Below are 24,591 nucleotides of genomic sequence, written 5' to 3' on the forward strand. Positions count from 1 at the left end.
CAACTCAGGAATCCCCTCTACAGCATGCCTGACAGATATCCATTTGGCCTATCTTTGGAATTCTCCAGGGATAGAATACTCGCTGCTTCAAAAAGCAATCCATATTAACAAGCAACCACCCAAAGAGTAGTTTAAAACTCAGCTATATTGAATTTAATTGATGTAAAATAAAATGCACCAACTTAAGTATATAATTTAATGAGTTTGACAAACATATAGTTATGTAACCACCACCACAATGCCTTTTAGAATATTTCTATCATGTGTGCTTGCTTCGGCAGCACATATACTAAAATTGGAATAATGTAGAGAAGATTAGCATGGCCCCTGCACAAGGATGACATGCAGATTCGTGAAGTATATCTATCATGCCAAAAAGTTTGCTTGTTTTCTTTTGTAGCCATTCCGCTCCCACTGCCACCCCTGGTTTCAGCTTCCTGTCATTATATTTTTGCCTTTTCTAGAATTTCATTTAAGTGGAATTACAGTTGACCCTTGAACAACATGGATTTAAACCATGAGGGTTCACTTTTTTTGCAGATTTTTTTTCAATAAATACAGCACAGCACTGTAAACATATTTTCTCTTTCGTATGATTTTCTTAACACTTTCTTTTCTCTAGCTTACTTTGTGTAAGAATATGGCATACAATACACGTAACATATAAAAAAATGTGTTAGTTGACTCTTCATGTTATCAGTAAGGCTTCTGATCAACAAAAAGTTGTTAGTAGTTAAGTTTTGGGAAAGTCCAAAGTTATATGCTAATTTTCAACTACACAAAGAATCGGTGTCCTTACCTTTTGTATTGTTCAAGCAACAGCTGTGCACACTGTTGAATCGTTGGAGCCTGGCATATCTCACTTAGTATAATGTATTTGAGATTCATCTATGTTGTTGCATGCATCAGTAGTTTGTTCCTTTCTTTCGCTGAATACTATTCCATTGAATGGATGTCACCATCATTTGTTTATTCATTCAATCGGTTTATTCAACCCACCACGTGGGTTGTTTCCAGCCTTTGGTTGTTGTTAACAAAGCTTCTATGATAATTCACATGTGAATCCTTATGTGGACATATTTTGAAAAGTTTCTCTTGCATAAATACTTAGAATGTGATTTCTGGGTCATGCAGGAGGTGTGTGTTTAACTTTTTTTTTTTTAAGATTTTATTTATTTATTCATGAGAGACACAGAGAGAGAGAGAGAGAGAGGCAGAGACAGAGGGAGAAGCAGGCTCCATGCAAGGAGCCTGATGTGGGACTCAATCCAGGGTCTCCAGAATCAGGCCCTGGGCTGAAGGCGGCGCTAAACCACTGAGCCCTATGTTTAACTTTAAAAAAAACTGCCGAGCTATTTTCCAAAGTAGTTTCTTGCATCTGTATCATTTTGCACTCCTGTCAATATTGTACAGGGGTTCCAGTTGCTCCACATTGTGGCAAACACTTGGTCAGTTTTTAAAATTGTAGTCATGGGGCCAGCCCCATGGCTCAGCAGTTTAGCGCTGCCTTCAGCCCAGGGCCTGATCCTGGGGACCGGGGCTCGAGTCCCACGTCAGCCTCCCTGCATGGAGTCTGCTTCTCCCTCTGCCTCTCTCTCTCTCTGTGTCTCTCTCTGTCTCTCATGAATAAATAAATGAAATCTTTAAAAAAAATAAAATTGTAGTCACGGTAGGGAATGTGTAGTGGTATTGCATTGTGATTGCCACTTGTGGTACCCGGATGACTAGTGATACCGAGCATCTTTCTGTGCGCTTGTTTGCCATACATAAGAAAACTACGCTAGAAAACTGGCCCAAAGTCACTCAAAAGTAGAGCCAGTCTTTGAACTCAAATCTTGGGACTTTAAGTCCCTATACTGGACAGCCCGGGTGGCTCAGTGGTTTAGCGCTGCCTTCAGCCCAGGATGTGATCCTGGAGTCCTGGGATCGAGTCCCGCGTCAGGCTCTGCATGGAGCCTGCTTCTCCCTCTGCCTGTGTCTCTGCCTCTCTCTCTCTCTCTCTCTCTCTCTCTGTGTGTGTGTGTGTGTGTCTCTCTCATGAATAAATAAATAAAGTCTTAAAAAAGGAAATAGATGAGATAGGGAATTCAGGAGAACTTCCATCTCAGCTCTGAACTGTCTTCACAGAGATACAGGCATGTTGTCAATCATCCATCACACAATTATTGAGCACCTACTGTGGACCACATGCTGTGCTGGCTCAGGGGATGGGTATGAACCAGACAGACATGGTCTTTGTTTCACGGACCTTACAGAGTCAGGGCAACACATTCACTTCCTTTCTTCGTGGCAACTTATATCAAAAATATGTATCTACCTGTCAAAGAATTGCTGAGTGATTAGGAAACATCAAAACTGATTTATGCAAATTGTATATGTTATATAATTTTATGTTGATGTCTCATTAAGTTGTCTTTCGATTAAGATATATGAACTTATATCTTATAGTTAGTATGAAAAAAATTTTTTTTCACACACAGAGAACATTCTGTTTATTTAAACAAAGCAGAGGAAACAAAGGGCTCCTTCCTTCAAAATCCCTTCTATTTAACATGGCTTCAATCAAGAAATGAAACATATAAATGCAAGAAATATGTACAGGTAGAAAAAAGTGGGTTACCTTGGAGGGATTCCAAGTGCTCATCAAGGGACATTAGGATTGCTATTGTCTTTGAAACTGAGAGCCAGAGCACTAGAAAACTGGCCCAAAGTCACTCAAAAGTAGAGCCAATCTTTGAACTCAAATCTTGGGACTTTTAAGTCCCAATACTGGGCAGCCCGGGTGGCTCGGCGGTTTAGCACTGCCTTCAGCCCAGGGTGTGATCCTGGAGTCCTGGAATCGAGTCCCACGTCGGGCTCCCTGCATGGAGCCTGCTTCTCCCTCTGCCTGCGTCTCTGCTCCTCTCTCTGTATCTCTCATGAATAAATAAATAAAACCTTTAAAAGAAAAAAAAAGTCTTGATACTGCTTTGAATAGTATCTGAGTACCATTGACATATTTTTAGTATCCTTTTAGAACTAACATACTAACTATAATCAGTTAAAATTAAGGTCCAAAGGGTTATGGTCTGGATTATTTTCCAAAATTTTCTAAATATCTATTCGAATCCCTCATTTAGCCTGTGAGGCCACAGAGGTCCAGAGGGAACGGCCACAGAGTGAGTCAGAATCTAAGCCCAGGTCTCCTGACTCCGTATTGTTGTTTTATGTAAGTGCTGCCTCTCCGGGCTCACTTATTTGCTTGGTCAGTCTCTGTTTATTTTATTTATTTATTTTTAAAGATTTTATTTACTTATTTGAGAGAGAGAAAAAAAGAGAGAGACCTCCCGAGCAGAGGGAAGGGCAGAGGGAGAAGCAGGCTCTCATTGAGCAGAAAGCAGAAATGCTTTCTCAACAACATCTGATAGTGTCTTTTCTGTCATGGTATTTTCACTCTTCTTTATAAAAAGTATAGACATTCATTTATTTAAAATTTTACAAAGTAAAGAACCATCACATGGAAAAAATAAGTAAAGGACCAATCCCAGGACCTCGAGATCATGACCTGAGCCAAATGCTTAACTGACTGATGTCCCAGTCTCTATTTAGTCCATAAACATTTAAAGCAGTCTGTGCTGCTGTGGGCAGAGGAGTGAGGGAGGGTGGGGAGAGAGCCTCGAGAAACCTAGATTCTAACCTCAGGTCTGCCACTTCCAAGCTGAATGACTCTGGCAAGGAACCTAACCTCTGAGGCTCAGTTTCCTCATCTGTGAAATGGGAATAATAATAATAGCACTGACATTAGAGAGTTGCAGAGAGGCTTCAAACTTCACATGCATGGAAAGCCCTCCCTTAGAGCTATGGATTTTACTATTTGTTGAATAAATGAAGGAATACAAGCACTTAGCTCCCTGCTGAGCTCATAACAGCAATGGATAAATTACACAATGGCCAGCTTTTCTATTTAATAATTGCACTGAAATTATTTTTTATGAAGATTGAATTAAGGGAAATTTTAGTAGAGAACATTTTCACTAAAATCAAAATTCAAATACACTGTTTCATTTCTCCATGTTTTCTTCAAACCTTTATCCCCTTTTGGAACTTGCATTTAAAGTGATTTATTATGAAGAACCTGACAATAGCAAAAAGGAAATCCTTAAAGGTACATTTTTATATAAAACCATGACTCCAAACACTAACACTTTTCATTTCTCCACATTGCCTTCAACTTTTATTCAGAAAATTTTTACTTTGTTGGAATCAGAATGGCTCTGTGTCACTCTTTTTATTACTTTATTTTTGTTTCAAATTACTTAATAAATAAAGTGGTTTGTGAAATTTATGCTGCTGCTTTCTAATGGTTCCATAAGATCCTGCCCGGTAGAGTTCATCTATCAACCTATCTCAACCCCTGTGGGAAATTTTATGATATTGTCATATCTTATATTTCTCAAAATCACTAAATGTGTACTATGTAATGTTTGAGCATCATCACAACCCTTAGATTAAGTATTAAAATTATCCCACTTTACAGATGAGGAAACTGAGGTTCATATAATTTTAATAATGTACCAAAATTCATACAGCTAGCATTTCAGGAGTCGGTCACTGTGTAACAAATTGTCCCCAAATGCAGTGGCTAAGGCAATGATATCAGCTTATTTGTTCATGATTCTGCAATGTGGCCAGGGTTTGGTGAGGTTGGCTCATCTCTGCTCCACGTGGTACTGACTGAAGCAGTTTTACTGGAGCTGGAGGATCCAAGATGGGTTTATTCAAATGCCTGGTATCTCTTCAGGGGAGGTGGAAATGGAGGGGAGCTAGCTGGTTTCTCTCTTTGTGGTCACTAGTCCTCCCGGGTCTCTTTGTTTCCATGCGGTTTGTTTGGCAGGTTGGCTGGACTTCTTTATGGGTGTGTGGCTTCTTAGAGGCTGAAAGCAGAAGCTCCACGGCGTCTTTTTCTTTTTTTATGTTTTATTATTATTTTTTAAAGATTTTATTTATGTATTCATGAGAGACACAGAGAGAGAGAGAAAGAGAAGCACAGACACAGGCAGAGGGAGAAGCAGACTCCACACAGGGAGCCTGACATGGGCTTCGATCCCAGGTCTCCAGGATCACACCCTGGGCCGAAAGCAAGACTAAACTGCTGAGCCACCCAGGCTGCCCTCCAAGGCATCTTAATGGCTAGGCTGGGAATGGGCACAACACCCTCTCTCTGCTGCATTCTTTTGGTCAAGGCAAGTCACAATGTCAGTCCAGAATCAAGGAGAAGAAAACAGCTCCCACTCCTGCTTAGAGGAGCACCATGTATGCAGAATGGGGGCAGGGGGGGGGGGGTACTGCTGGCTGCCACCTTGATAGCTGTATTTTATGCATACCCTATGTGCCACAAAAACTGGAGTAAGTAAATTCTCTTCCCTGAGCCTCAGCTTCCTTATCCGTACAACAGGCCTAGCTACCAATTTCAAAGATGTGGATCATCCTTCATTTAACAGCATCCTCCATGTGCCAGGTGCTGTCCTAGGCTCTGGGAGACACTTACAAGTAGACAGGCAATATAATTTCAGAGACTGAATTTAAATCACACAGCGAGAAGGACTCCCTAAGAAAGTGATATTTGGGTCAAGGTGTGAAGAATGGGAGCAAGAGCATAAGGGGAAGTGAGGGTAGAGCATTCTAGGTCAAGGGAACAGCAAATGCAAAGGTCTAGAGTCAGGAGATAACACATTACAAGGAATAAAATGGAGCTCATAAGTAGGGTCATGTTCTTCACAAACTGTGAAGAGCTCCAATAGTAATTATTTTACACAAGAGGGCTTTAAAAGATTCTCAACATTATTATGATCCTTAAGTGATCCTCAAAATGATTCCAAAAACGGTAAGGTGGGGCAGAAAAGTATTATTAATCCTGCTTTACGGAACAAAATATTCTCATGAACTATCTTTGCATATTTTCCCAAAATGGTCCCACTATACTTCTATGCTTAAATTTAATTTCATGTATCACCATTATGTCTTATTACTTTTGATGATGGGAATCTTCTGGGAACTAGAGACATCTTTATAAATCTCTTCCCATTATGATATTTAATTCTGTGGTTAAGTCCTTATGTGTACTGCTTTTGCATCTGTATTCATAAGAGTTATTGCTCTGTAGCTTTCTTGTGATGTCTTTGTCTGGTCTTAGTATCAGAGTGATGCTGCCCTCATAGAATGAGTTGAGAAGTATTCCTTCCTTTTCTATTTTTTGGAAGAGTTTGTGAAGATTTGGTATGGATTCTTCTTTAAATGTTGGGTAGAATTCACCAGTGAAACCATCTGGGCCTGGGCTTTTCTATGTGGGTAGTTTTTTTTATTACTAATTCCATCTCTTTACTTGTTTCAGATCTGTTCAGATGTTTTATTTCTTCTTAAATTAGTTTTAATACTTTGTGTCTTTCCTGGAATTTGATCATTTCACCTGGGTTATAGAATTCCTTGGCGTACAGTTGTTCATAGCATTCACTATAACCCCTTTTATGTCTATAAGGTAGTAATGTCCCTTCCTTCATATCTTATGTTAATAATTTGAATCTTCTCCCTTTTTTTTCTAGGTCCATTTAGGTGAAGGTTTGTCTATTTTGTTGGTCTTTTCAAAGAACCAACTATTGGTTGTGATGATTTTCTCTATTGTTCTTTTATTTTTTTAATTTTGGCTCTAAACTTTATTATTTTTGTTTTTCTGCTGGCTTTCAGCTTAGTTTGATTTTCTTTTTCCAGTGTCACAAAGCAGAGGCTTAGATTATGGATTTGAGACCTTCTTTTCTGATAGAGGCATTTAGTGCTTTACATTTCCTTCTCTCTCATGTGCTGTTTTTAACTTCAGGAGTCTGAGGTTCACTCTCACCTTCTCCATTGACCCTGAGAGGTCTAGAGTTAGGAAGCCTTTGCTGGGTCCAGATACTGCCACTTCCTAAGTAATTTTGGCCAAGTCCTTGCTACTCTTGGGTCTTTGTTGCTGTTGTTTTAAAGACTTTATTTATTAAGTAATCTCTACACCCAATGTGGGGCTTGAAGTCACAATCCTGACATCAAGAGTTGCATGGTCTACCGACTGAGCCAGTTGGGAGTCCCTGTTTTTCTCATGCTGGACCCACAGCATCTGCAGGGCTCTTCTAGCCTAAATGGTTTAGAGGGCAGGCTCACATTTAACACATCTTTACAACTTTTTGGAGTGGGTATCTGTCATTTCTGTCTACTTCTGACAAAGGCGCCTCATTTTCCTTCAGGGAGACCCCTCTGCCCCATATTATATTTAGACCTTTTTGTGTGTGCCCTGGACCCTTCTGGCAGTCTACAGAAAGAAGTCCATGGACTCCTCTTCAGCTGGGTTTTTTTTAAAAAGGTTTTATTTATTTATTTGAGAGAAAGAGAGAGAGAAGGTGCACATTAGTGGGGGGAGGGGCAAAGGGAGGGGAGAAGTAGACCCTTCCGCTGAGCAGGGAGCCCAACAACCTTGGGATGACCTGGGGCTGAGTATCAGGACTGTGGGATCATGACCTGAGCCTAAGGCATATGTTTAACCAGCTGAGCCACACAGGCACCCCCAGATGGATTTTTTTTAATGCATACTGTAGACTGCTTATGATTTAAAAGAAGTCAATTATATATATCTTAAATTATTTTTTAAGTAGGCGCTACACCCAGCATCCAATGTGAGGCTTGAACTCATGACCTTGAGATCAAGACCTGAGCTGAAATCAAGGGTTGGACGTTCAATTGATGGAGCCACCCAGTGCCCCTAAAAGAAGTCAATTATATTGAAATAGTTCTCAAAAAAAAAAAAAAAAAAGTTCTCAAATGATTAGAAAAACAAACTTTTGGCATAGTATTATTTATATATACTTATTTATTTGAGAAAGAGGGAGAGCACAAGCATGGGGTGGAAGGGGCAGAGGGAGAAGGAGAAACAGACTCCTTGGCTGAGCAGGAATCCCATGCAGGCCTCAGTCCCAGCACCCTGAGATTATGATCTGAGCCGAATGTAGAAACTTAACCAACTAAGCCACCCAGGCACCCCTATATCCTTCTTTATTAGCACATTAAATAACAAGATCTAGTTGGCCTGATACCTATCATATTTGAAATAGTGATGAACATAAATGAAAGTTTGAGATACTAATGACAACTGTGATGTGGTGTGAAATATTCATACTGGTGACAAAGTTACAGGTACTTTTAATGCTACTGTGATTTGTTTGCTATATTCATAACAGAAGGAAATACTAAATTTCAGTTAGAGGTCAGTAAAAGGAAAGATATAATTTTTTCCTATGCAAATTAATGGTCCCTTGTTAAGAAATCTTTGTTTAGAAACAGCTTGACTCCCAGATTCAATGACTCCCAGATACATGCTTACATGTAACCCAGTACTGGCCAATCAGAACAGAGACTGGCTTAGCGATAGGCATTTAAGCCAAACTAATAGAATCAGAGTGAATCTTGGACCTTTGCTGGAAGACTGGGACAGTTTCTTCTGCTGGATTTGCTAAAGAGGATTGGGTCCAGGCCTGGATCAAACACACCTTGCCTTCATCGAGCAGATCCTGCTTTAGAATGAAGCCAACACAGAGAAAAGCAGAGCTGAGAAATGAACACTCACAACTTCCTGGCAACATTCCTCCTATGAATGTGTTAATTACGGAAGCCAATACATTATCTGTTAAAGCTGGTTTGAGTAGGGTTTTCTGTTCATTGAAATCAAAGCGGTCATAACTAATACAGTCCCATAAAGCTCAGCAGAGTGTCTGGCACAAAGTAGGTGGCTCATGAAGGAATGATGAATGAATTTCAAACAATGTGGCAACATGATTAATATTATTTACTAAATTCATCTATACAGATCTGTGTATTAAAAGATGAGGGATCTGGGCAGCCCAGGTGGCTCAGCAGTTTAGCGCCGCCTTCAGCCCAGGGAGTGGTCCTGGAGACCCGGGATGGAGTCCTGTCCCAGGTCAGCCTCCCTGCATGGAGCCTGCCTCCCCCTCTGCCTTTGTCTCTGCCTCTCTCTCTCTCTGTCTCTCACGAATAAATAAATAAAATCTTTAAAGAAAAAAAAAAAAGATGAGGGATCTACTTAAAGTAAGTGTTCTTACAGGCTTTAGTTGGCTGAATGAATGAAAGAACTCATCCTTTGCTGTTACTTCCTATTTTTAGTTATTTTTTTAGTTATTTTTATTTTATATTTATTTTTTATTTTTAGTTTTATATATTCTTCAGAGACATAACCAGGGCCATATACCACCTGGAGAAGACAAGTCTACAGTCATGATGGGCCACAGTGACAAATCAAGTCTGTGCCCCACTCACCCTGGGGAATACCATGCAGTGATATAAAGGAATAAGGCAGATCTACATATGCTGATATGGAAGCAGCTCTAGACACATTAAGAAGGAAATTACAAAACAGTAATTACAGGAAGATTCCATTTTCATTAAAAACAAAATCTCCCAAACAAAACTTTGAGTTTCTCTGTGAACATAGTAAGTGTATAAATCAAAGAAAAAAGTCTCGAAGGCCACTCATGAAACACTAACAGTGGGCACCTCTGGGGAGAGAGTGGTATTGCGTGGGGGTAGTCATAGTCATAGAAATGTCCTTTCTGTTGTTTCCATTTTTTATACAGGGATAATAATTGTGTGTCACTTGTGTAATTTAATTTATAGGGGCTCCCGGGTGGCTCAGTTGGTTAGGCTTCTGACTCTTGATTTTGGCTCAGGTCATGATCTGGGGGGGTGGGGGGGTGGGGATGGAGCCCGTTGTTGGGCTCTGCTCTCAGCATGGAGTCTGCTTAAGATTCTCTCTCTCCTTTTCCCTCTGCCCTTCCCCCTCCTTCTCTAAAAAAATAAAAAGTAAAAAAATAATAATTTGTAGTGAAAAAATAATAAAACAACTCTGACAGAACCTGGAATATTCCCTTTTAATCTGTTCCCCCCCCTGAGATGTCTGTCAGTATTCTGAGGGAAACTGAAGATAGCAGAGCAGTGCCCGTGATACTCTGCTGCACCCAGGACGCCTCGCTGCGCCCAGGACGCTGTGCCCGTGACGCCCCGCTGTGCCCAGGACGCTCTGCTGCGCCCAGGACGCTCCACTGTGCCCAGGATGCTGTGCCCATGGCGCCTCGCTGCGCCCAGGATGCTGTGCCCATGGCGCCTCGCTGCGCCCAGGATACTGTGCCCAGGACGCCCCGCTGTGCCCAGGATGCTGTGCCGTGACGCCCCGCTGTGCCCAGGACGCTCTGCTGCGCCCAGGACGCTGTGCCCATGACGCCCTGCTGCGCCCATGACGCCTCGCTGCGCCCAGGACGCTGTGCCCGTGACGCCCCGCTGTGCCCAGGACGCTCTGCTGCGCCTAGGATGCTCCGCTGTGCCCAGGACGCTGTGCCCATGACGCCCTGCTGCGCCCAGGACGCTGTACCCAGGACGCCCCGCTGTGCCCAGGATGCTGTGCCGTGACGCCCCGCTGTGCCCAGGACGCTCTGCTGCGCCCAGGACGCTGTGCCCATGACGCCCTGCTGCGCCCAGGACGCTGTACCCAGGACGCCCCGCTGTGCCCAGGACGCTGTGCCCAGGACGTTCCGCTGCATCCAGGACGCTGTGCCCAGGACGCTGTGCTGCGCCCATGATGCCCACGCTGAGCCCAGTATGCTGTGCCCAGGACGCCCCGCTGCGCCCAGTATGCTGTGCCCAGGATGCTCCGCTGCGCCCAGGATGCTGTGCCCAGGACGCCCCGCTGCACCCAGGATGCTGTGCCCAGTACGCCCGGCTGCGCCCAGGATGCTGTGCCCATGATGCTCTGCTGCACCCATGACGCTCTGCTGCGCCCAGGACGCTGTGCCCATGATCTCTGCAGTGACCATGATGCTGTGCCCATGATGCCACACTGTACCCTCTCTACCTTGCCATGCCTGTGAGGCCGTGCCCTTTCCCTGGAACTCTGTGGTTCTGGCTGCTCCAGGAGCCAAGGAGATTCCACCCATATAAAACCCTCCTGGGGTGGCCTACTGACCTGGATTCTCTTCTCAGTATCCTGACTCCAACTGCCTCTGCTGCCAAACTACACATGGCCCAGATGATTTCTCCCGCAAATGGGAGAGGGAATCCGAGCATCTCACAGTCAGGGCAAAGGCCTCGGGGGAGATGCCCATCCAATAAATGTTTGGGATGGCCAATGCAGTGCAGATGGCCCATTGTGCAGAATGGGAATCTGAGGCTTAGAGTAGGGACGAGATTCATCCAAATGTGAGTTTAGTGCCAGAGTGAGACTGACCTGGCTCTCAGTGCAGAGCTCATTTTAGGGAGGGTGCTAAAAGTTCCACCGTCATGGCTCTCCTTTAGGTAGAGACCTTGTCTCCAAAATGTCCTTGTCACAATGCACATTTGTTTCTTAAAGAACACATTCAGCACTCAGCAACCTAGTTTCCCAGAGGAGCTGGTTTTTTAGTGTAGAAAGCAGATAGCAAGTTGCATTTTATTTATTATAAAAACAAAATTGTAGGGACGCCTGGGTGGCTCAGCGGTTTAGCGCCTGCCTTCTGCCCAGGACGTCATCCTGGAGTCCCGGGATCGAGTCTCACACCGGGCTCCCTGCATGTAGCCTGCTTCTCCCTCTGCCTGTGTCTCTGCCTCTCTCTCTGTGTGTCTCTCATGAATAAATAAATAAAATCTTAAAACAAATAAAAATTTAAAATTAAAAAAAAAACAAAATTGTAACAGCACAAATGAAAATGTTAAAATAAATTATTTCTGCCATCCTCATTCTGTTTCATGTGTTTGGATTTTTTATATCACTCTAACATATGTACATTCCATGTGCATTTATGCATAGAGCTATAATCATTTCATAAACATTTTTATAGCCTTGTGTCACTTAATATTATACATTTTCCCTATATGTTTTCCACATAGCCTTCTTCTGCCTTCTACAGAGTATTTCATCACGTAAATAAACTGTATTTACATAAGGACATCTTCATTGCTCTTATAAAATATTTCAAACACACAGAAAAGCATAGGAACAATAAACTACAGAAGTTTAACAAAGATTGACACTTTAAAAATATTTTTGGGACTTTTTTCAAGAAAATAAACCATTTCAGGTACAGTCGGAGTGCTCTTCTGTACAATGGACCCTAATCTCCCAGGACAGACTACATAACTTGCAAGGCCCGGGACAAAGTGAAAATTCAGGGACTTTTCTTGAAAAATCATGAGTTTTGAGGCAGCGACAGCAGAGCATTCAACCAAACATGGGGTCTTTCTAAGCAAGTGGCCCAGTGTGACTGCATGTGTCGTACACCCTGAAGCCAGCCTCGATGCCTTCTCTCCTCTCACTTTCCTAAAAGTGATCTGTGTCTTTGCTGTCCCATGTTTATGCTTTTACTTAGTATACATATATGGACCGACATTATGGAGTATTACTTTCTGTATTTTAAAATATTATCTAGGGATCCCTGGGTGGCTCAGTGGTTTAGCGCTGCCTTCCACCCAGGGCGTGATCCTGGAGTCCCGGGATCGAGTCCCATGTCGGGCTCCCAGCATGGAGCCTGCTTCTCCCTCTGCCTGTGTCTCTGCCTCTCTCTTCCTCTCTGTGTGTATCTCATGAATGAATAAATAAAATCTTAAAAAATATATATTATCTAAGTGGCATCATACTACATTTCTAGGCTGCTTGTCTCACTTATTGTTTTTGTGATTAATCTGTGTGGATTCATGAGGTGTTTTTGATTTTCACTATCGTCTAATACTCCACTATGTGATCTCACCACCATTCTTTTTTTTTTTTTTTTAATTTTAGAGTCCTCTTTTTACCACAATTACCAATGCTGCAGTGAGCATCCTTGGACAGTTAGTTCTTTGTGTACGTGTGAGCTTTTGTCTACTCTCGGTGAGGGGTGTGGGATTGAACTGTTCTGGCTTACTCCATGTTGAGGTTATTTCCAGTTTTTTGCTTGGCATCAATCTGGTCCCCTTTACATGTCTCCACTTGGATGACCCACAGACTTCCGATACCCCCATTAGGAGACTTCCCTCTGAGTTGCCTCTCCTCTAAGACCCACCATCCACTGAAGTCAGAAACTGGGTGGCCTGTGATTTCCCCACCATTTCCTACCTATGACCAAAGCCTATTGACTCTCAGTCTACAATCTGGTTTTAGCCCATCCACTCCTTCATATCCCTGTTGTTACTTTTCATTGTCTTGGCTCAGGCCCCCAGCTCTGCCTGGGGTCTCCTCCCAGCCTATCCTGTCTCCAGCCTCCGGTTGTGTTAAAGAACTTATTAAACCCTAGTGAATTGCATGTTGACATCTCTCCCCTGCATGTTGTGGAGAGCAGAGGTGTGAGTTATACAAGAGCAAAGACTGTATCATGGTTTCCATTTGTGCAGCCATAGCACAGTGCCTGGCACCTGGCAGCTTCTAAAAATATTTGATAAATCAAAGTATATGTAAACATCGTGCTCTAGTTTTCCCATCTTTTGAATCAGATCCCTAGGATAAATTCCCAGAAGGACTATTATTGATGACTTAAGATAATGAACCTAACACTCAAAGTCCTTCGTAAGTGAACTTGATCCACACAAAATTCTAGGTCAGGTAAGATAAGACAAGCCTCGCCAAGGAGTCATTTTCACAAGGTCCCAAAGCCAGTAAGTGACAGAGTGTAAAGAACAGGTCCTTGGGTCTTGCCATCTACTTGCCTTATTTGATAGGGTTCCTAAATTTAGATGGTGCCCTTTAATGTTGGGTGACTGTTGCTTTAAATGTTGCTGTTCTGGTATACACATAACAACCTGGTGGAATTTACACCTCTGCAAAAACAAAACAAATAAAAAAAACCCTCACATTTATGAGCCTTTGTTTCAACATCTATCAAATGGGCACAAGGATCTTTTTGCTCTATGGGCAGATGAGGAGGAAGCACTTTTCTATCCCTCCTCTGATCCATCTTTCCCATGATCTATGCATGGAGGGTGAATGAAAGACAGCCTTTGGGATGCCTGGGCTGCTCAGTGGGTTAAGCGCCTGCTTTTGGCTCAGGTCATGATTCCATCCTCATCCAGTTTCATGTGTTTGGATTTCTTATGTCACTGTAACATATGTACATTACATGTGCATTTATGCATAGAGCTATAATCATTTCATAAACATTTTTATAGCATTGTTTCACTTAATATACTCACTTAATATACATTTTCCCTATATGTTTTCCACATAGCCTTCTTCTGCCTTCTACAGAGTCCTGGGATTCCAAGGTCCTGGGATGGAACCTCATATTGGGCTCCCTGCTCAGTGGGGAGCCTGCTTCTTCCTCTCCCTCTACTCCCCCCACCCCAACTCTTGCTCTCTGTCTCTCTCTCAATAAATAAAAGTCTTAGAAAGAAAGGCAAGTAGCCCTTGCATATGGGAGAGACAGCAGTAGCTGACAATACCTTGGCTGTTTAATGTCCCTCATCGGCTGACCTAGAAGCCCTTTAATCACTGTAGCATATGAAAGAGAGGTCTGCTAAATGTAGCCCCCAAATGTACTGCGGGTTCATAGGCTAACCCTTAAGGAAGAAGACGGCATTGACCAGAAATGCCTTGCTTATGATGGATATCTGAGTGTCAAAGACCCCTCACCCCCAACGCTGAGACCTGAGGATGACACCATCTAGGTGGGGTCTTTCCAAAGGCTCAGCCCTGAGGAGAAGCCACCTGAGCATGACACACACTGGAAGCCCTGGCTTCCAGTCCCAGCTCTGCCACTGAAGGGCTGGGTGGCCTTGGCCGCATTCTCCTACCTGTACAGTGAGGCGGGTAGATAACATGCTCTCTAGTGCCCTGCCACCGTTCTAAAGTTCTGCGTTCAATGAAAGGTGGAGATGGCTGTCAGAATTAACAATACAAAGCAAGTGCCTTTTTAGTTCCTCTTGGCTCCAGTTTCTGCCTCCTGGACAGAAACTGGGGAATAGGTGTGTTTCTGACTCCTTGGCCTGGCTTATAGAATCACAGAGCTGTGGGTGGCAGGCAGGAAACCTCAGTGATTATCAAGACCTATGCCCTAGCGCCTTCACTCTTCCAATAAACGTTCACTAGGCACTGATCATGAATAGAATATAAGCCGGGATGGCAGCTATTGTGTTCACTGATTTATCCAAGGCACCTAGTGCGGTGGCTGGCTATTAGGTGCTCAGTAGATATTGGTTGAACGATAGGCAGTTTCTTGCAGGAGAGCCATCCAGGGGAGCCTCTTAAATGAAGATTCCTGGGTCCATTGCAGACCTACTGAATTATAATCTCTGGTAACAGAGCCCAGGTGACTGTCATGCTCTCCAGAATTTGAGACATGGTCATAGCATCTGAATAAAGCATTCTTCTATTATCAGAAGGGAGGAAATGCTCATGTTTTTAATTTTGAGCGTTTGTCAGTAGTGACTATAATATTCAAATGAAAAAGGTTCATTTTACGGTAGCCATTTCCGTGGAGGCTGGAGGAGTCAGGGCTTTGCCTGGTGTATGCACAAGACAAACTTCCACTAATCTCGGGAGAGGCAGGGCCAATAAAAAGGCAGAGCAGATAGGAGAGAGCCACATGAAGTCCAAGTTTGGCATTATTATTGCCCTTCATTTAGAAGTCATAAAATAAGAAATGTGCCACCGTTCCAGCTTCTTGGGAGTGGTTGGCTGGTGTGAGGTTTTTTAAAAAATTCCTTTCAAGAGTCTATAGCTCGGACCAGGCAGGCTTGGGTTCAAATCTCAGCTGTGTCTCTAACTGCTTATTCTTGGGCTGATCACTCCAATCTCTCCTAAGCTTCAGTTTCCTCTGTTGTCAACTGGACATCAGAATGTCAACTCCTCAGGGCTGTTGGAAATGATCTGAGCTGATACACACTCAGGTGTCTGGCACATGTGCAGTATGGAAAAGCTCAGTTTTGGCTAATATCTATAAATTGCCATCCTATTTGGGCTGGAGGGTTCAGTAGAGGTTCCTTTAGCTCTTTTGTTTTAAAGGTAGGGAAACAACCTGACAGAGGGCAAGCGAATTGCACAAGATCACCTAGTGCCTTAGGTCTCTGGAGAGCTTCTATTCTCAATGAAGTACCTCAACTTCCTCCTCAGACCAGAGAGGGTGAAGAGGCTGAGCTCTGTAGGTGGCCTGTGATGAAAGCATTTTGAAATGTGCTTTTGAAAAGAAAATGACATTATCTCAGGTGAGGTACCTTCTCCTGAGTTGCTTGCCAGCCAGAAGCCTATTCTGAGGAAGCGCGGTGATTGGTGAGGAGGTCCTTGAAGCCGGTTAATTTGCAGCTCTTCCTTCAACACTAGAGTTTTAAAGACTAAAGCTGCTTTGGGCGAGCACTGTCGAGGCCTTTCCTGAGAGGCCCTACCTGGTGCTGCAGCTCTGCAAGGCCAAAGCCGGGAGATGGCTGCCCTTGGGGACTCTTCAGGTCTGGCCTTTAAGCTATGAGGGCCTCAACACCAGTCACAGGCTATGTTGGATCTGGTAGGAACATCTCTGGAAAACTGTCCTGCTGGGGTCCATGGGCAGGAGGAGCAAAGCACTTTGTGCTAATGGTGATGACCTTGCTGATAGTGATGACGTTGAGGGAGGAGGAACCCTCCTATCTGCCAGGTGCAGGGCCCAGCAATTTGTTTTATGTGCACAGATTCATGCAGCCCTCACAAGAACCCTATGGGAAGGAAATGTGGCTCAGAGACATTAAGTAAAGGACCAAGGGGCACATTATTTGTGAGCACCAAGATTCAAATCCAGATCTACTGGAATCCAAGGCAGCCAGAAGCCTGTGAGTGCTGGAAGAAAGGAAAAGAAAGTCCTTCAAGGAACATGTATGTTATCCTCATTTTTACAGATGAGGAAACAGAGGACCAGAGTTTAGCTATTTTTCTCATGAGGTCGGGCACTGTGCCAAGCACTTTACATATATTACCTCTTCCATCATCATAACATCTCTATGAAGTAAGTAATTCTACGATCCCCATGATGTAGATGAGGAAATTGAGGCCTGACACTACATGCAGGGGTTCAGAATTGGGCAGTCCGACCAGGGGGCCCTTCCTCTGGACTTCTTGAGTTGCCCAATACTGAGACAAGATGTAGCACGGCTGGACCAGGACCCAGGACTCCTGACTCCCAGGCTAGTGCTCCAAGGCTAGATGTAGGCTCTCTGTTGGGATTCATTGTTCCTTAAAAGCGCTCTGGCCTACAGCCCAAAGAGTGAAATCACGCCCTGCGGTTCTGGGAACCTCAGACTGGAGAAGGAAGCTCTTGCTCTGGTGTTCAAGTCTGAGCAGGTGAACTGAGGACTCTCCCTGTTTCCTCCTTTGGCTGGGAGGGAGCCCAGGCAGGGTGGGCAGGGTGGGGCAGCCCTCCAGAGTGCCCGGGGGTGGGGTGGGGGCAGGAGGCAGGCGTGCCCAATGAAACAGGTCTAAATTTCCCGCCTTTTCGCCTTTATTCAGGCGGTGCCCTCATCTGCTGTCTGGCAAACAAACAGCAGGGCATGATGGTGAGAGTTCAAGGCTGCAGTCTGGGAAGTTTTCTTATGTGTGCAGTGTGTGGTGGTGGTGGGGAATCCAAATCCTCTGGTTGGCACATTATTTATTAAGCATCTATTATGTGCCAGGCACCGGAGACATGGTATATATGCAAAAAACAACAACAACAACAAAAAGATTCAGCTCTTGGGTCTTAGAGTCTTAGAGTTAAGAAGACACACAAAGATCAAATCTTCCCTGGAACAAATGTAAAATGGCAGCTGTGGCCAGTGTTTTCAAGGAAAGGCCTGCAGAGCTAGGAGAGCCCATGACAGTGGGGCCAGGCGGCGAGAAGGAACCCCCTGGCAGTCTGAGGGGCAGTGGGAAAGGACGCGCTGAAGATGTGGTCACTGGGTGAATGAAAGGCCGCTGGGTAGGAGACACCAGTCTGTGTGTGGAAGCTCCTTGTGAGATGGTTCATGGAAGGACCTGGGAAGCCACGGGGCCTGGGGAAGCCTGCGTGAGCCTGGCCACCTTAAGCATTGTGGGCCATGGTAAGAGAAGTCATTCAAGTTTATGGGCGGCGGCAGTGGTGGTGGTGGTGGTGGTGGTGGTGGTGGTGGTGGTGGTGGTGGTGGTAGGGGAGTGAAGGAAAACTTGAGGGTGATGGCCAAACTTAACAGAACATGGGTCAACGCATCCTTCAAAGAAAAGAAAAACATGCCACCCCCTCCTTGAGCCTGCCCGGGTTTCTCCACCTTTGCCCTAAGATATCCCTCTCTGTCTGGCCTTGGAGCTCAGGTGCGGAACCTCGGGGCCAGTCAGGCCTGAGCTTTGTCTTCCTGCTGCCGAAATGCACCGCGAATTCAAACCAAGTCCTCCGCCTTCCCGGGCCTCAGTTTCCCCAGCAGCGCAGAAGCAGGTTTTCTCAAAGGACCCGCCCAGCGCTAACGCAACGTGATTCGCTCGGGCAGGAGCGGGGGGCTGCCCGCATTGCTGCGCAGGCATCGGGCTCCGGGCGGGGGCAGCGCCACCCGCCGCGGGCGCTTCCCCCCGGGCCGGGGGCTGCCGCCGAGGACCGCGCAGCCGGACGTGGCGCAGTGAGGCGGGGGCGCGACCCCCGGCGCGCGCGGGCACCGCGCGGCCCCGCCCCCGCAGCCAGCGGCCCTGCGGCAGCCCGGGCCCGAGCTCCGCCCTCCGCCTCCCGCCGGCCTCGCTCCCTCCTCCCGCCTCCCTCGCTCGCTCGCTCGCTCCCTCCCCCCGGCCGGCTCGGCGCTGACTCCGCCGCACGCTGCAGCCGCGGCTGGAAGATGGCGGGGAACGACTGCGGCGCGCTGCTGGACGAAGAGCTCTCCTCCTTCTTCCTCAACTATCTCGCCGACGCGCAGGTACGGCCGGCAGGGGCCGCGGGCCCGGGGCAGGGGTGCTGAGCTGCGGGGCTGCCGCCGCAGCCGCGGAGGCCGGGCGGCGGCGGTGGGCGCCGCGGGGGACGGGGCTCCCGGCTGCAGAGCCCCTTCCTTGCGCCCTGCGATGCGCTCTGCCGCCGAGGCAGGGGCCCGAGGCTCCCCGTGCAAGCCGGAGCGGGGGCGCCACGGCCGCCGGGAGGGTCTGGCCTCGGTGGCTGGAGTCCGCACCCCCCTGCCGGCAGAGGTGGGGGTACCGCGTTTCCTCGGGGAGGTGGAGCAGCGCCAAGGCGTGGGGGACCCCTGGGCTGGCCCTGGGAGTCGGAGGCGCGCCCTCGGACTCCCGGCACTTGCTGCCGTACTTTCACGTGGACTTAGGGCCCCGGCTCCGGCGCCTGCCCCCGTCCCCGGAGTGCCTGGGTCCTCGGGTCTCCGCGCCCCGCGTGCTGCTGCTGGCCCCCGCGGCTCCCCGGCGGCGCCGGCGGCGCGGAGTTTCCTGCCAGTTGCCGGCTGAGGGCTTAGGGGGCTGCGGGGCACGTGGGCATGCGGGCGGAGACGGCACCTTCCTGGTTTCGCTACCGGCGGAGCCCCTCGGGAGGAGAGCGCGGCAGGATGGGGGTGGACAGGCTGTCTGGGGGCGCCTGGGTCCCCCTGCGGCGCGCGGCCCCGGTGCGCGCTCGGCGATGCTGGGGGAAGGGAACGCGAGGCGGCGTCCCGGGCTCTGGCTGCGCCTGGGAGCCCCACCGGCGACACGCGCGTGACAGGAGAGGGTGCTCTGGTGTGCCGGGGCGGGGGGGCCACCGAGGGAGCCACTCGAGGGAGCTGGTGACTTGGAGACGGGGCGGGGGGTGCTGCTGGGACGAGCCGCCGCCGAAAATGCCTGCGCTAGGCGTGCGCGCCCCCACCCTTCCCTGGCTGTCCCCACCCCATGCCTGTTGCAAGCGTAAAGTTTGGCCCCATAGTTAGGGCTTTCCCTCCCCGCGCCCGGCTGCGGGCCGCCGGGAGGCTGGGGGTGCGGCGGAGGCCGGGAGGAGCCCCCGGATGCGGGCGCGCGGCTGGGCGCGGAGAGGGGCCGCCGGGCGGAACCGGGCGCGGCTCGCGAGGGCTGGTTTGGTACCTGGAGTCGGAGCGCCGGTGCCGGCTCGTTTTGCATAACACTGGGAGGGAGGGGGAGGCGGGGGGGCGGGCGGTGGGAGGAGAGAGAGGGAAACTTTGCTTCTTGCTCTAATCTGCCTGTCTTTGGGCGGCAGCAGCTGTCATGGGACCGGGTGGGCGGGGAGAGCCTTGCAAGCTGACTCCGAGCCGTGAGACCGCGACTCGGAGCGGACGCGGCCGCCGCGACGCCGGGCCCCGGGCGGCCGCTCCCGCAGGCGGCGGGGACCGCGGAGAGGAGGCCGCCGCGCGCCGGGGAGGGCCGCCCCGCTCGCCGCAGACAGCCCTGCGCGGGGAGCCGCGGGCCTCGTGGTCGGTGGCGGGCGTGCTCGGGTGGCTTCGGGGCGGGGGCCGGGGCCGGGGCCGGGGGCGGGGAGGGTGAGATGAGCGGGCCGCGCGCGGGTGAGTGTGTGCGCGTGTGTGTGCGCGTGTGTGTGTGCGTGTGTGTGTGTGTGTGCACAGGCCGCGCGCGCCGGGCGCGTACCTTTACCTCTGACGAAACTGCGGTGGAGCTCCCCGGCGGTCACCGGCCCCGCCGCCAGCCCCGCGCCCACGTCTGCTCGGGAGGCAGATCCCAGCCCCAGCGCCACGGCCGCCCGGCTTCGCCCCCCGCACCTCCCCCCTGCACCCCCACCCCCACCCCACCCCCATCCCACCCCCGACCCGGGCCTGCGGGCAGCCCGGGACCCGCGGGACTCGGTGCAGGCGGGACCGAGGTGCCCCTGGGAAAGTTCTGTCCTCGGCCTGGTCTGGGGGTGCCTGAGATAGCCGGAGACTCGGTCAGGGACCCCTCCGGCGAGAACCCGTCAGCCTGCACCCCGGCTCTTAACTCCATCACTGGGGGCTCTTGGGCTCACCGACAATTCATTTTTTGTCCTTTTAGCCGCCCAGCGGGCCTCCCCGGCAGGGATATTTCACCCAGGGATACTAGAAAATTGGGTAATCAGGTGTCAGCAGAGGCAGCGCAGTGAAAGTTAATCTGGGACGTTTGCTTTTTTTATTTAACCACGTGACGGGCCGAGGCTCCTCTGGTGATCCTCGCCGGCCCAACTTGGGAAATGTAATTGATAGGGAGGCTTTGCAGCCACCCCTAGAAGGTTCACAGAGCCCCGCCGGAAGAGGACCTGGGCGGGCCATCGCGTGCCTCCTCATTTTACAGCTGGGGAGAGAGGCTGCGAGGGGTGAGCGGCTTGTCCAGGACCACGCAGCCAGCGGGTGACAGAGCCACCCAGGGCTCCTGACTCCAGGTCCTGTGTGTTACCTCGAAATAGCACTGGACTTGGAGTCAGAAGGCCTGAGTGGAGTCGCCTTCCCCACTCTCTGGCTGGGTGACCCCAGAGCAAGCCATTTTAACTCTCCGAGCCTCCTTTCCTCCATCTGTCAAATGGGGCTGGTGCTGCCGCAAGAGGAGACCGGGTCGAGGTGGTGGGGGTGAGCACTGCTTGCATGCGAGACGTCTGCTTGTTCCTGTGACTACCTCTCTCCTCCTCCAGTCCCTCCCTGGTCCTCCCCTCCATTTCCCCCTTTAAGGGAAGGGGTGGGGAGAGTGAATAAAAAGGTAATTTATTGTCTTTATCCCAAGGACTTGTCTTTGGTGGCTAATCCAGAGTCAGATAGAGGGAGGACTTCTGTTTGGGAGAATTAACTTTTTACCCATTCGGGCCAAAGTTCAGAAATTCTGCAGACCAAGGATTGTGAAAGCTTCTTGGAAAGGTTTGGGGCATGTATTCCAGAGGACTTTGGGTTGGCTTCACCTTTGCCCAGCCTGTGCCCCTTGCCTCCATTGCCCTCACCCACCGTTCCTGCATGGCCTTCTCTAGCAGGCCTTCCTTCCCTGGCTTGCCCTGCTTTCTCTCTCTCTTCTGGTTTTTGTAGTCGGTGTTATACAACCAAGCAAAAGCAGTTTTTCTGTGTGAGTCCTGTGGCCCAGTAGGATTCTAGAACTAGAGTTGTGCCTTTTATCTTTGTGCCCCCTTGGCACCTGCCACCATGCTGAGTTCCTTTGCTCAGCTCTTGGTCTGGGGGTCCGAAGGTGAATTACAGGGGGGATGGGAGGGGGGGGAGCCTCCTAGGCTGGCCCCCAGGACAGCTGGGCAGCAGGCATGGGTAGAGAGGAATGAAGAAAGCTACAGCTGTGGGCCGTGACTTGAGCTCCAAAGGCCGCACAGTAAGCCCACACTAAATATGGGTTGTTTGAAGTCACTTGGGACATCAATCATAGATGCCCCAAATGTCAGAGTTGGCAGGAACTTTACGGATCATGTGGTCCAATCTCTTATCATTGAAACATAGTTAGTAGTAGAGTTGTTAGAAAAATACTGGCAAGCATAAAGAAAAAATGGAAAGTATGTAATCTTACCCAAAGGTAACCACTGTTAATTTTTATGTATACTTCCAGGCTTTTCTTTCCCATCGATTCCTATGGATTATATCTGTTACACAAAAATGGAGTTTTTCATTATATATTCATTGTAACTTGGAATCATACAGTTGTAATTTGCTTTTTCCCTCCCCTTCCAAACAATATGCTGTGATTGTCTTTCCACATCAATAAATATTCTACTTCATGTCTTAATATCCGAATGGTTATATAGTATTTCATTGTGGGTTGAACCAAAATGTATTTAATCAGCCCTTTGTTGTTAGTCATTTAATTTGTTTATAATTTTTGTTGTTGTTCTTGTAAGCCACGCTGAAATGAATGTCTCTGCATATGTCTTCTTTCGTTCATTTAAATTCCTAGAAGTGAAATTACTCTGACAAAGGAACTATGCAGGCGGTTGGTAAACACATTTCTGGAGTGCCTTCTAGGAGGATTGTGCTAATTTACACACTTACCAACATTGTGTGGGAATGCCTGGTTCCCCACAGTCAGATAACTCTTGGTATTTAATTGTTTTTCATTTTTACCAGTCTGTTCATCAATAAATTCTTTTACCCTTTTGTTTTAATGTGCATTTCTTTGATCACTTGGGATGCCCCTCCCCCCCTAATATGATCATGGGCCATTTGGGGTTCTGTTTTGTGAAATTTCATGCTTGTGAATTTGGCCTATTTCTCCATTGGTATCCTGTCCCCTCATTGTTCTAGACCTGGGCCTGAGTACATAGAGGGGGCCCCATCACGCAGAGAATCAGGAAATGGGTTGAACATCTAATGGGCTACTAGGTCTGCAGTGGTGCTGCTTCCACAGTCCGGGAAGCCAGGGCTAACTTCTTCTCCAAGCCAAAGTCCTAGGCATCTGGAGGGGCAGGTGTAGTACAGCCTTGGCTGGGTGCCTCTGTCCACCCTTCACCCGTGTGAGAATAGGGGGAATAACTTACTCACCTGAGCCCAGAAGGGGACAGGTTTGCTGGCTTCGTCTACCAGAGGCGGGGGCTCTCTGGCTGGTACTAATGATCAGGATGCCCTCGGAACCAGGAAAGGCAGTGGCCTAGCAATGGGGCCCCAGGGGCTCGTATTTCCCCTTCACCTTGGGGCTCTCCTCTCTGCAGCTGGTGCAGGCCAGCCAGAAGCTCCACCATTGCCAGGGGATGAGTCACCCTTTTCCCTCTCTCTCTGGGAGAATAGAAGGAATACTGGTTTGAGTCAGAAGCAGCTTTGCAAATGGGGGTTTGGGCTTAGAAGTGAGGTCATAACATGAACATTGCAGTGTTAACAGCTAGCTTCCTCCTGCATCACCCATGACATTTGTGAGAGCATCCTTTAGATGCCATGCACTCTGCCAAGCCTTCTTTTGCATTGTTACATTTTATCCTTGTAAATAGTCTACAATGTGTAGGTGCCATGATTATTACCATTTAACAGATGAGGATTTCACAGTTTCAGAGAACCCACTAGCTTGTTAAACAGTCTCCCTACTCCACTGCCTTGGACTGAGTAGAAGAGCCAGGATCAGAGGCAAGGTTCTCTGACCACATGACTCCAAGTTCGCAAGGCAGGGACTACTCTCTACTTCTGTTCATTGTTTTTCTAGCACCTCGAGCAAATGAAGGCACGTTGCATAGAGAGAAGACAACTCAAAGCCCTCAGTTTCTCAGTCTCTGAAATGGGGATTGTAGCCCTGACTCTCAGGATTGAGCGTAAAATAATAAAATGTCTGCAAAATGAGTAGCAGCTTGCTGCTCAGGAAACTTGGAATTCTCTTTGGAAGCACTTCGGAAGGGCAGGATTAAGTGTAATGCAAACTACCCTTCGTGCAGTCTTTTTTATGCAAAAAAAAAAAAAGGGAAGCATAATTCCATGTAATCTTTTTTATGTAAAAAGGGGAAGCATAATTCTTTATGTGAAGGTGAAGGAAACCCAGATAAAGTCATTTGGAAGAGAATGAGCAGGGCCATTTCCTATTTCTCCTCTTAGGTACTCAACTGACACTCAGTTGTTGCAGAATCAATTGGATTGGATTGCCCTTTCTATGCATTTCCTCTTCTGGTCTAGATCTTTGTCCTTTCACGACCGTGGGATTCCTGTAGTTAGCAGATGTCCGTATCTGATGTCACTCCCTTGCTTACACATCACCCATAGCTCCCCAGTACTTTC

The 24,591-nt window shown here is 47.9% G+C and overlaps 1 protein-coding gene, 1 long non-coding RNA gene and 1 other non-coding gene across 5 annotated transcripts in view; all 3 read left to right on the forward strand.

Annotated features, from left to right (window-relative positions):
• Positions 1-265: 265 nt before the first annotated feature.
• Positions 266-372, forward strand: LOC121488450. Its single transcript, XR_005987079.1, has one exon. It is a non-coding gene; the product is annotated as a U6 spliceosomal RNA (small nuclear RNA).
• Positions 373-14,457: 14,085 nt separating this feature from the next.
• The window catches only part of PPARGC1B (PPARG coactivator 1 beta), a 119,073-nt gene continuing 108,939 nt past the window's right edge, over positions 14,458-24,591 (forward strand). The window contains exon 1 of one of the 3 annotated variants that reach the window (XM_041750696.1): positions 14,458-18,885. In XM_041750696.1, coding sequence (XP_041606630.1) covers positions 18,184-18,885 — 702 coding nt within the window. In that variant the 5' untranslated portion in view covers positions 14,458-18,183. The remainder of the gene's footprint in view (positions 18,886-24,591) is intronic. The other 2 variants (XR_005987003.1, XM_041750697.1) reach the window with 2 other exon arrangements.
• Positions 20,374-22,995, forward strand: LOC121488255. Its single transcript, XR_005987004.1, has 2 exons — positions 20,374-21,483; positions 22,451-22,995. It is a non-coding gene; the product is annotated as an uncharacterized LOC121488255 (long non-coding RNA).

The sequence above is a fragment of the Vulpes lagopus genome, chromosome 3 (assembly GCF_018345385.1).
Source record: "Vulpes lagopus strain Blue_001 chromosome 3, ASM1834538v1, whole genome shotgun sequence".
In the NCBI taxonomy this organism is placed as follows: domain Eukaryota; kingdom Metazoa; phylum Chordata; class Mammalia; order Carnivora; family Canidae; genus Vulpes; species Vulpes lagopus.